Here is a 12,967-nt window from a genome sequence, read left to right on the forward strand (position 1 = left end):
TTTTCTGGTCCCTTGTCAATCCTAGATATTTTTGGATGTGCAGTAGTAGAGCTGTCTGACAGAAGTTGCCATGACTGTGAACTGCAGATGTTTTCACAGTTACATAGTTGTTGGGTCGGGGGAAGGAAGAGCTCAGAAATGCAACTACAACCTTATAAACCTGAATTCTCTCTAAATCCTGCACTGGATACTGATAGGGCTGTTTGGACCTGTGACATGGTCCTAAGAAATTAGAACTGTCTTCTTCCATTGATGCCTGTGCTCTCAAGAGATGTTTACAATGCTTCTTGTGATAGTAACAACTCTTGCAAATGAGAATAAATTTCAGTAGAGCTGGTTGTATTGGAGCCACCATTTCCTCATGTGAAACATGAAGGACATATGTTTCCGGGAAACAATGCGTTGCATTTTCATAACCTTACTTGTGCTGTATTCTGACCTGAAGTCTAAATGTAATGACATGCCATTCATTTATGGTCTAGAAACAGTGCCCTCTATTCTGAAAATATTTTTCAAAGCCTTATTTGCAAAGAGCAAGTCAGAGTAAGACAAAGTAAAAGTCATTTTTCATTTTAGCAGATCCTGTTGCTCTCCAGTGGTCAGTCAGCACAGGAAATCAGCATGCTGGGAAAATACCTGCAGGTCATGAAAAACCACAATGTGTTTCAAGTTACTTTAGAAACACTAGGCGAGTTACTTTGGTTTCAGAAAAAAAAACAAAAAAAAACCTGACCTTACTTCCCTTTTCCTTTAACCAGTGTCTTGTTCACATCTTAGGTGACAAGAATCACTCTGCTTAAAAAAAATAATTGCATGAGTAGTTCAGAAAAAACACAGTTTTAGTTCAGCCTTGTGTGAGGCAGAATTTAATGTTTCCTCTGCAGTCTTCTGAGATGTGATAGCAAGGATTAGTGTTGCACCAGCAAAGCTTCCCAGCACCCTAGTGAGCATATCCTGCTGTATTTCTTTTCAATACTTTTGAAAAATTCCAGGGAGAGTGAGTAGATATCTGTGTACACTGGAACAAGAACTGTTTCAGTGTTGCTTTCTCGTTGTCAGCAGCAGGTGAACATGGGTAACTCAAACTAAAAGGAAAAGCCTACTTTCTAAACTTAGAAATGCTACACCAACTATGATGGAGCAAGTAGCAAATTCCTATCTACTTTGGGTCCAGTCACCAGAAGACACTGATCTCAGTGTGAACTAGACTTGAGTACATGTAAAACAACTCTGCAACACTTCACAGGCATGTCAGATGTTACTTGCAGATCTCCTGGAAAGAGGGGATCATCCTGGTTACCTGTGATTTTTAGACATGTTTTTATATTGCATTCCATGGTCTCTCCATGGTGAAGTTTAGACCAGATATATACCCAAATACTATGTGAAAATTTATGTGAATTTTAGGTGAAATCTGCAACAAAGCATTAATGTCTTTATAAAAATTATAATAATTGATGATTGTAGAAATGTATGGTTTACTTTAAATTCGCAGCCAAGCAACAAGCTGTTTCAGTGTACAAAAGTGTTCCCTTTATTAGTATTCCACATTGTGTTCTTTTACTATTTTATCTTCTGCCCTTACTGTCATCTCTTTATTTCAAAATGAAAGATGTAAGGGAGAAATCTTGCTTTAATGAAGGCACTTATATGTTGGTTTTAGATTTAGGTCAGCTGTTGAGGAGATTGAAGTGTAGCTGCTTGGATCCTGGCCTCAGACTTCCATGGGCTTTGTAGGCCTGCACTGCACAAGCCTTCAAATGCTTCCTTGCTTAGAAAGTGCTTTGTGCGCTGCACAATGTTCTGTAGCTGCTAGCAAAGAGCTCCACATCATGCATTTTCTGTTGTCATCTGTTGCCTTTTGAGGGAAAAAAAAAAAAGAAACTTTAGGGAATTCTATCTGAAAGCAAATGACACTAAGATATAAATAAAAGGCTTAACAAAATGTTTTCAGAAGTTGCAGTGGTGATTCTGCTTTGGTTTTAATTCAAAAGCTGAAAGGAAAGGGTGATTTAAAAAAAAAAAATCAACCCAGATGCTCATTCCTAGTAAAGTGTAACCCTCAAAATCTCTCTTATTCCTGCAGCATCCGAGAAAGGGACAGCAATGGTTCCTATGCCCTGTGTCTGCTGAATGATGGAAAAGTGCTGCATTACCGTATTGACAGAGATAAGACAGGAAAGCTCTCCATACCGGATGGAAAAAGATTTGACACACTCTGGCAGGTCTGCTAAATTTGAATCACTTGGGTATCTGTCATCGTATTTCCTTATAACTAAGGCAGCTTGTTTTCCTTTGCTGTGTAACAAGTCTTTAGCTAAACCGCAGCAAGTTTTGACAGGTTATTTGTCATATGTTTTCTAACTTTATGTGGTTTCTGTACATGAAGAAAATATATGTTAATGTCGAAAACTATGGAAGTGTAGAGAATTTAATAATTTTTAAATGTGATGTTACAGCTTGGCTGAGTTAAATATTATCATAGTTATTATTCAGTTAGCTGAACATTCTCTAGCATGGAAGACCATTTGCATTTGCAAGTGACCATATTCAATAATCACTATGCTAGGTATAGTCTTTTGCTAATGTTCTTTATGATGGCAATAAACAGAATTCTAGGAAGCACAAAGGGGATGGTTTAGGATGCTATATACATACTGCATTCTTTGGCTTTGAAATTCTGTGCCTTCAAGGCTGAAAAAACATAGTTTGCTGAGGGTTACCACCAAAATATGTCTGAACCCAGGCAGAGGCAGGGCAATTAAGGAATGCATAGTTGACTGTGCCATAGTTGTTAATAAAACCGAATATCAGGGAAATTACTGTGTAAATTGAAAATGCTAAGGGAGTTGGAACCCCTGCAGAAATCTGTTACGTTCTCTTGCTTAAAAGTCTATTAAGTAAAGTAAGTTGCAAATCTAAAGTACAAGTCTTTACTTGCATATATTAGTTCTTAGCATTTATTGTGAATGTCCTGCATATTTCTTTCCTGGAGTCACTGGAAATTTAAAAACAGCTGTGATATCTTACAAGTATTCTGAATATGTGTGCAGCTCTTTCACTCACAGATCCCCTCCTTTCTGCTCAAATGCACCAAAGGCAAAATAGCAGTAGGAAACCTGTAATAAAATGTCATGGAGAGGACAATCCAGGAACACAAATGGCCACAACAATTGGTGCAGTTTATTAACTGTTTACATATCATTGCATTGCATGTTAGGAATTGCATTCCTGCACTGTAGTTATACCCATCTTGTAAAAACAAACAAAAAAAAAAAGAGGGTACCAGAAAAAGTGATTTGCTCAGAGTTACAAAGCTGGTTAGTAGCAGAAGCAGGCGTGGAATGCAGACTTTTACAAATCCAGTTTGTAAAAGGGAATTGATCAGGTTCCAGATTCATCCACGAGGTTTCTTCAGAAACATGCACCTTTGCTAATGAGAAGTAAAGATGAGGTAAGAATATGTGCAGTAAAGATCTGCTGTGTGCCCAGTTCATTTGCTGTGATGTATACCAATTATTGTGCATATGCACATAATTTTAAAGAGTAGATATGTTCAATTATACCTCCCTTACCTTTTCATATCTTTTTCTCTCCTTCTCTCTTTTTTTTTTTCTCCTCTCATTCTGGTAGTTAGTTGAGCATTATTCATACAAACCAGATGGATTATTAAGGGTTCTTACTATTCCCTGTCCTCAACTTGGCTCAGAAAATGGTGAGTTATTGCTATTCTTTTGATACCTATAAGTAGCCGTGCTAATGATGATAAAGAAGTGTGTATTTTTTTCCAGTTGCCATGAGGTGGGTGCAGATTACGGTAGATTAAAGTTTTGTTTCCAACTTTTCAAATGAGTTGAGATCTGACAGACCATGTCAGACCATCTGCCATAGAGGCAGATCCTGTAAGGGAGGCTACTAACTCCAGCTATTGCTGGCTTTAGATTAATGTCAGATCCAACACATTTGGTGCACAAAGTGGCACTGTGTGTTACTTGGCCCACACACCCTAACAAGGTGGTTTTCCCAGCAGTCCTCCAACAGTCCTTACTCCAGGCTGAGTCCAGCACCTCAGCTATGTTGCTATAGGCACTCAGATTGGGTGCAGTGAGAGGTGTACCCAACACATGGGTTGCTGGTAGATGAGGAGTTTCTTCCTATGTTGGGGAGAGCAGGGCAGAACAAGAGGTTGGTTGCACCTGATGCTGAAAATGGGGTTCAGAGAGGCATTCCTTGTAAGCTGGGGAATGGGAGGGGAAGGGGTGGGGAGGAGCATCCTGAGGTCCAATATGCTCTTTGGTCTGTTTTTTTCTTTAATGTGTTGTTAAACACCGACGAGACCTTGTCCTTCTTCTTTCCCTGGCTGCCAGGGGAAAAGAGATGCTTCTGCCTGATCCTTGTCTAACTCATGCAATTTCAGAAGTGTTCTGTCTCTAAGGCTGCTTTCTGTCATTCTGACTGGATACCAGTGCCATGGTGAGAGGATATGCCTGTACTTTTTCCACTGCTTTGAATAATTTAGGCACTGCACACACTTTTGTCTCTGTAACAGGAGGTACCAGAGTCTGCTGCACAGTAGAGACAAAAGGAAAGAGACGGGCTAGGAGAAACAGTGTAATGTGATTTAAAAACTAGGAAGTTGGTCCCCTATGTAAAATTTTGTCTTCTTACAGTACATTTCTCACCTTGCTCAGTATCCTTCTACATTTGATTCTTTTACAGATAATGTTGTTTTTAACACTCGTCCTTCTCTTCCTGGAACCCCTTCTAAGGTAAAAGTATGTGATGATATAGCAGTAGCGTTTATTTGAGAAGACTCACAGTCACATACTGCTGTAGGAATCCTAATGCTTAGATATTACTGCAGCTGTGAATTTGTTTTTCTAGGGATATAAGCAGTAACTTGAAAAGAATAAGCTTAGCATATTCTAGCATGGTTATTGCTTTCATCAGTGTTTTGCATGAGCTATTCATGACTTCTTTTATATATATAATGTATATGAAAATCAGTATTTTTCATATGCAAAATGCCTCATTGATGGTCATGTTCTGTAGTGACTGTATCAACACTAGGAGGAGAGATACTACTCCACGAAGAGTGAGGAAGCCCATCTGTGATTGTAATTGCCTAAATTCTTAGAGTCCATTGATTAGATGAGCCACCTGTGGTGTGATACATAACACCATCTCATTTAGCTGTAGTTGATCTCATATAAAATAGGGAGTTTAATTTACTTGTTTCACCACCCTCTGGAGAACCTGATCATCTAGGTCGTTATCTTGATGCAGTCCCACATTATAGAAAAAAATAATTTTTGTTCAAATAAGCAATTACATTTATTTCAGTACTGTTGAGTCTCTGTGGGTCCATAAACAACCATTCTCGTACCACCACTTTCTGAAAATCAGATGCCTTTTTAAATAATTGGAAATTATGCAACCACAATCAGTGCCTTTTTTTTTTTTAAATGAGGTTTGAACTGATGCCATTTACAAGGATGATCATGAGTTTAAGCACATGAGACCACATGTGTATTATCTGGTATACATGCAGTTATAGTGATGCAGCAAGCACATTCAGTGTGGGAATACTGTGTAGCTTTTAGATTATCCATCAAAAATTTTGTAGTTTAAGTGTAAATGAAAGTAGATTCAAGAAGTCTTACTTTAGATATTTAACTTGTCAAAGAAGTAGTAACAAAAAAAAATGTTGACTAAGTTAACTATGTTCAGGACTGTGCACTGAAAGTAAATGGATCGACCCATTTACGACCTCTTTTCGTCAGTGCGTTGCCATAATACCGCCTCAGTTGTTCATGATGCTTTACAGGTGACTCAGTCTTGCTAACAGGGTATGCTTAATCTTGCGTAGTATTACCAAATTCAAGTGAAGAGCAAGTCATTCAGAAAATCACAAAGGCTCACTTTTGAGGAATTTTGGAGCAAGAGACAGTTACCTACCCATAAACATGTCACTTCAGCCTAAAAGTGGTGGAATGACTTTCCACCAATAGATGCCTGTGTCTTTCCACTCAGAAGGTGCCTAGGTGGTTAGTCAAGACTATATGCCTTGCTTTTAGGTAGCCATAATTAAGTGAGATTAATTCCACCCTTAAACATATACTTCTCTAGGATGTAGCTGATTTAAATATGCCTTGTCACTTGCACATTTTACATACAACCATTAATGTTTTCAGGATTGATCAGTAGTAGTTATATTTAAGATTCATCATGATGGCTAGAACAAAAGGCATCAAAGATAATGCCTGAGATATTTTGAGTGCATATTTTGCATATAACCTCCTAAAATATTGTTTGACATTCTGAACTTCTTAAAACTGGAATCTGAATTTTGTTTTTTTCTTTAGGAGTTTTATAAAACAAGCCTGCTAAGTTGCTTTCCTGTAGTATAAACATAAAAGTAGAAAATGGAAAATATAAAATTAATGCTACTATTTGTGGAGGTCAAAGACTTCAGTTAATATTGCCAGGTCCTTATATGTTAATACCTTGGTGCAAAACCAGTAACTCACTAAAGATCACTCATATAGCTTTTTTTAATACACAGATCCTGAAATACAATGAATCCGGATTGCAAAATAAAAAATGCATCCTGAAAATAACAAATACAATCACAGTGTCTTATGTAGAGGACATGCAATGTATCTTCATGTTATTTACACCATTGTAATTAAGATTTAAGAGTTTCTGACTTTTCTGAAGTAGTGCATCTGTTTTGATTGCCAAAATATGTGAATTGCGATTGTGAGTGTTTGAATTGGGACTCATAATCATTGTGATGAATTGGAGAAATGTCCTGGAAAAAACAGGGTGAAGTTCAGTAGAAACTAGTGCAAGATGTTGCACTTCTAATAGTCAGCTGTAGAACACAGGATGGGGAGCAGCAACAGTTTTTCAGAGGTTGTGGTGCCTGTAATGGGTCAAAACAGGAACAAGGACCAGCAGCCATCACGCTGTTAGAAGAAAGGGACACATCAAGAGTTTCCAGCTTGTTCAACACTGGTAAGGTCTCAGCTGGAATACTTTCACCAGTTTTTGTCACTGCACCAGAGAATGTTGTCCAACTGGAGATTATTTAGAGTAAGGCAACAGGAATGTTCATGGCTTGTGAGAAAAGATTGATTAGAATAAAGAAGGAAAGAGAGAGAGGAGAGGGATAGAACACGGTTAACAGCTGAGGAAAGGAGGGAGATGGCCCGCTCTGAGGGACAATCTAATACAAAGACTAATTTTTCAATATTTTAGACTTTTTATATATATAAATACATCAAATACACTGGTGAGATTCCAAAGCCTTAGTGGAGACCATGCCGAAATGTGAAGCTACTTTGAAGCTAAGAGAATGTGTGACCACTGTAGAAAGGTCTTATGGATGATATGCAAAGGCAGACTGTCCAGCTAATTTAATTGCAAATTGTTGGTTTGTAAGGGCTTGTAGTAGAATTTACACCCTCAGGGAGAGGATTTCCATAGTATTAGCTAATGCTCCAAGAACAAACTTAGAGTAACAAAATGTTACTCTTTCTTGTCTCCTTTTTGGTGATCTAGACATCTCCATTTTAGTGATACTAATATGCTTCCTCTGCTAAAGGAAGAACTTTCTGCTGAAAGTCTGTATTGAAAATAATTTTTCCATGCAGAATATGGAGGCTTACTCCTTCTTACTTTTCTCAGTAAGTATATGGACTAGAACTTTTTTTTTTTTACCAGAGGCTCCATAACTAGATTTAAGCTGATTTTGATCCCCTTTGACTTTAAGTTACTTTTTTTTTCTCCTGCACATCATCCCAATATGTATTTAAACCTGTGGAGGAGCTTTTCGTAGAGCCTAAAATCAGTTGTTGATGTTACAGTGAAGCTGACAACTTGTGGCCACTGCCCGAATTCTCCACTTAACCTTTTCCAGCATTTTCATAGAATCATAGAATAGTTAGTGTTGGAAGAGACTGTTCAAGGTCATCTAGTCCAGCCTTCCTGCAAGGAGCAAGGACATGTTCAGCTAGATCAGGTTGCTCAGAGTCCAGTCTGGCTTTGAATGTTTCCAGGGATGGGGCATCCACCACCTCTCTGGGTAACCTGTTCCAGTGTTTCACCACTTCAATTGTCAAAATTTTTTTCCTAATATCTAATCTGAATCTGCCTCCCTCTATTTTAAAAGCATTACCCCTCTTCCTGTCACAACAGGCCCTGCTCAAGAGTTTCTGCCTGTCTTTCCTGTAGGCCCCCTTTATGTACTGGAAGGTCAGAATTTATTTATCCACAGTTTATCAGATAGTAGTAATAAACCTAAACCTTATGAGTACAGCCTAACTTTCAACTAGTAATGTTGCTCTCCCTGATTAAGTGTTCCTCTTAGCCTGCATTTGTATGTTTAATACATTAAAAACATTTGAGTTAAAGCAGTTTTGCCATCAAGACAGTACAGATGGCTGCTTGGTCAAGTGCTCAGAGCTACTCTTGTTGGAAAAGTATAATGACCCATGCTCACCATGTGCAAAAGAGCACTTAACCTCTTAGAGAAATTGTCTGTTGCAAAACTATAGCTAAGAAGTGTTTCAGGTTTCATTTATTCCCAATATGGAAAGAGAATTTTGTGAAGTAAAAGAAAATAGCAGATTCCGTAGGCTTTTTCAGTGTGCAGTAGCTGAATTTTTTTATATCACAGCTATGAAGACTGTCGAGAATCAAAAAAGTTTCTATTCTTGGAGCAGGAATAGGGACTGCATAGTGATTTTTGGTGTTTTAAAACAAAATATACCTTTTTATGTGAAATCAAACTTATTTTGTAAAGAAAGCTAGGAAAAATGCCAATCCTGTCAATTACAAAAGCTATCTTTTCAGAAAAAAAAAAGGCCACATGGGTTATTCAAAGGTTCAGAACATCTAACCGTAAGACAGTACAAAGGCTGTTTAAAGTGGCTGAGAATGTGGCTCAGATTATTATTTCAAGCTCAGTCTCAGTCTAAATGCTTTATCAGTAAGTACTACATTGCAGTTCTAATGAGGCAGCTATGATCTCTCAGTGACCTCTAGAAATGCTAATTAGCCACATTTAATTAAATTAATGTATTTGCATTTGTTTTAGAAGTATCTTTATGCATTGCATAAGTGCACATGTAAAAGCTAAAGCCTGTTCATTTTTGTTTGGAATGAATATAATTTTATGTGTTTTTTGCTTCAGTAACCACATTGTTTGTTTTAAGATCAAGATGGGCTTCAAATCTTGCTTGATAGATTAGTCATACTTCAAGATACTACAGTTGTCAACTGATTTACACTGCTAAGTATGTTCGGGGCAGCTAAAATTCAGTAACAGAGGCAGGAGAAATATACTGTGTAGAAGATCTGGGGAAAGGGCAATGTGCTTGAATTTAACGACTGCCTGTATATCCACAGATATATCTGTGTATCTACAGATTCAAGAGAGTTTGAGAGTAATAAAGTTGAAAGGAAATTTAGTACTAAGATTTCCTATACTACATTGGTTTGATGCATCGTATGTATACTTTCAGGCACACACAAGAGAAAGATTGGCGGTGTTTTGTTCTTGTATACTACTATCAAGACAGTTTTGTACTACATCTGTTTTGTAAAATACCTTTAATTATTTTCCTGACACATGTACTGTTCCTTTTTGATATTGTGGTTTCTAGATTTGGCCAGGAGGTGGAATTATCTCAAGACTCAAATCGTACACCTTTCCAAAGGCTGGCAGCAAAAAGGTGCCTCATACAGTCTTTTTAGGTTTTTGACTGAGTTAAAAGACTTACACTTGACTAATTTCACTCTTTTTTTCCCCCTTCTTTTGGATTGCTGTTACTAAATCTGTGTCATGGCTACTAACAGTCAGATTGTGAAGATTTTGTGAGCTTTCTGCTTCTTTCTAATCATCTGCCTAATTATGACCTTGATTTTATAATTACAGCAATGGTTTCAAAGAAGTTTTTAAAATTGAGAGATTATTTTAGGTAATTTCTGACATCCCAAAATACTAGTGCAGATGTCAACATGTCTGCAAATAAAATGTAAGTGATAAAATGTTTTTAAAAACCAGTCACTTAGAGCAGAACAAAAAAGTATTTCTACTCTGAACTATCATTCCCGATCAGAAAATTGGCTTGCTTACACAATGCTGTCACTGAGCACATTTAGGGAACGATTTGTTGATAACAATCATAAATATATTCTTCCAGAACCTGTGTGCACAAATCTTTTTATGCATTGATGTTAATTACATTTAAGCAGGTGTAAGGTGTCACACCACCAAGCAGAATGGGAGATGTGATTAGATGTCAGGGAGTCAAGGGGAACCCAGCCCTGTGCTAATGAAAATGCTGCTGCATGGCCAGAAAATTATGCTGTACAGTAACTGATGTAGTTGTGAAGCATCTAGTTATGAGCTTTGCATGCTGAGAATAACATGTGTGTCCCTGTTGCACCCACGAGTCTCTCTTTATTTATTTGTTTAATTCTAGTTGCTCTTCAACAAAAATGTGCAGGCATAAGAAGTCTCTGCTGTTCAGAGTGAAAAACTATGTTTGACTTATACTGTATTTGATAATTATTCTTTCTTTATAAGTTCAGTTTATTTTTATACTGAAGTATTAATAGCTGTTGTCATCTGCATACACTTACAGGACCCACGTCTTGTTTTTAATGTCTTATCATCTTGTACAAATACATACACAGTGTCAGGACATGTTCTAAAGCCATCTGAAAATAGTTGCTGTACTATCACACTAAAGCCATCTGAAAATAACTGCTGTACTATCACACATTAGACAAGAGAAATATTTTTATTTTGTTCAGAAGAATGTGGTGTCTGAATTCTCTAGACATGTCTCTAGACACTCTGCTCTCTGATCACCTGCTAAAACCTACGCTTCTCTCTAGTTGTTTTCTGCAGTTAAACACTTATTCCTTGCCTTCTGAGGAACATACAGAGAGTACAAATCTAAGCATATTGGCAGAGAAAGAGCAATCGTTTAAGGAAATAGTTTCCAAAATCTGATTTAATCGCCATTTGCATATACTTTACCCTGAATACTCAAACACACACAATTTTAGACTCTAAACAAAAGTCCTGCTCTGACCATTTCCGAAATTTACCATCCGTTAACCCCAACATGCAGAGTTTACTTTAGACCTGGTTAATTAGGCAGTTATTTTATGTCAAAAACTTTCAGACAGTAAAATGGATAATTTACCCTGTTATATTTATTCAGTCTTGGAAATTATAGGGTTTTTTAAAAAAAAAATTACGAACTGTTTATTTGGCTATAATTTTAGCACTCAGATCAATTTTTTTTTCAATCTATTTTATGCATTCATGTAAAATTGGCAATTTAGACAACAATTTAAATGGACTCATGCCACCTAGTGGCGACGAAAATGTTTTAGCCAAAGCTCATTGGGGATTTGGCTGATAATGTCTTTGTCATGCAGTATTTTGCTCTTCAGTTCGGTTTAGCAAAATAAGATGACTTTATAGTCCTACATCTACGTTTGTGTTTTCTGCAAATCATAATAATTAACCTGAAAAGAAATCACACTTGCTGTACAGATTACCTTCTTAAGTCTGTTCTTTGCTATAAAATTATAATCTTTACTATAAAAATTATGTTTAGAGTAGTTAGAGCTGTTTCATTCATATTTTAAAGCAAACAGTGAGTGGATCCTTTTCTCATTGCATGACTAGATGCTATCAAACCTGCTTAGGTGTTTTCTTACCAACGCCTTGCATAGAAGGTGGTATTTCTTTTTCTAGAAATATGTCTTTAAGTCAATGCAAACTCTCTGCCTCCTACTTTCCTCTCATTGTGGATGTGGCTGTATTACCATAAAAGTGCCACACTAGTATAGCCAATCCCTAATAAGGGTAAGAATGGCACATTTAGGTTAGCTTAACTGTGGGTACCTGAGAAGTTTAACCAATGAAAAGTAAACCCTAACAGAAGAGAAAAAAAAATATGTTGATGTGAAAATAGGACAGGCTTACAACAACTTTCTAGTATGAGAGCATAAAATGACAGCCTGCCCCATAGTTTACAAGTGTATGTACCACAAAGTGTCATGTAGTATCTGCCATTTTTAATAGGCTTTTCTAGCGGACTATTTTCTTGTATTCCTTTTTACTGGACAAGCAAATCTGTGGTAATTTTTTCCCATACTCTGCTTCTTGTAAGAATATAAGGAGTAATCTCCTACACTGTACCTTGGTTGTATTAAGACAAAGCTACTTTTCTCAGGAAAAGGTCTGCAAAGTTAAAATTGCTGGTTTTATAGTGTAGGGCAGAAAGGACTCTGGATTTAAGTGACAGTTAAATAAGAATTAAATTTTATTGTACTGTTACCCAGACCACTGTACATGCAATGATTCATGCCTCCTGCACCATTTCTAGTCAGTATTGCTTGACTTCAAGAGAAAAATTACAGCCTTTCTGCTAGAAAATTCTGTTCAAAGGCTTTGAGGGTGCTACATGCCATGAATACGTAACTGGCAGAACTAAAGAAAAATGTCTGAGGTTTTCTGAGTGTTGCACAATATTCCCAAGTTACTAATATGAGGTGAAAAGGTGTCTGCAAAACATCAAATTGCAGTTCAACCAGAAACATTACTGAAAAAGCCATTACTAAGCTGTTTAATCAAACTACAACTATAGGGTGTATCATTCCACACAAACATATATATTAGTTAACTAAGCTAACACTAATGATATATAAGATATTATCACTCATTTTAAACATGAGCAGCTCACTGACAAAGAGAACCCTCTTTGTTCGATTTAGTGTCACTGTGTCAATTCTAGTTCACAGCTACAGACTTCTATTCACAAGCACAGGAGTGATGCGCTCATTTTTTTAAATGCAGTTCCTGAACAAGAGCATCCGATCCTTTCTGATTTTTTTCTTTTGTTCTCAAATTGCAAAGAGCAGAAACATCTCTGTA

The 12,967-nt window shown here is 37.0% G+C and overlaps 1 protein-coding gene across 1 annotated transcript in view; it reads left to right on the forward strand.

Moving 5' to 3' along the window:
* Positions 1-12,967, forward strand: part of SYK (spleen associated tyrosine kinase) — a 63,633-nt gene that overhangs the window by 38,771 nt on the left and 11,895 nt on the right. Inside the window, exons 4-7 of the mRNA XM_086770355.1 lie at positions 2,087-2,225; positions 3,634-3,715; positions 4,720-4,769; positions 9,672-9,740. Coding sequence (XP_086626481.1) covers positions 2,087-2,225; positions 3,634-3,715; positions 4,720-4,769; positions 9,672-9,740 — 340 coding nt within the window. The remainder of the gene's footprint in view (positions 1-2,086; positions 2,226-3,633; positions 3,716-4,719; positions 4,770-9,671; positions 9,741-12,967) is intronic.

Source organism: Chlamydotis macqueenii, chromosome Z (assembly GCF_036417535.1).
Source record: "Chlamydotis macqueenii isolate bChlMac1 chromosome Z, bChlMac1.mat, whole genome shotgun sequence".
Lineage (NCBI taxonomy): Eukaryota > Metazoa > Chordata > Aves > Otidiformes > Otididae > Chlamydotis > Chlamydotis macqueenii.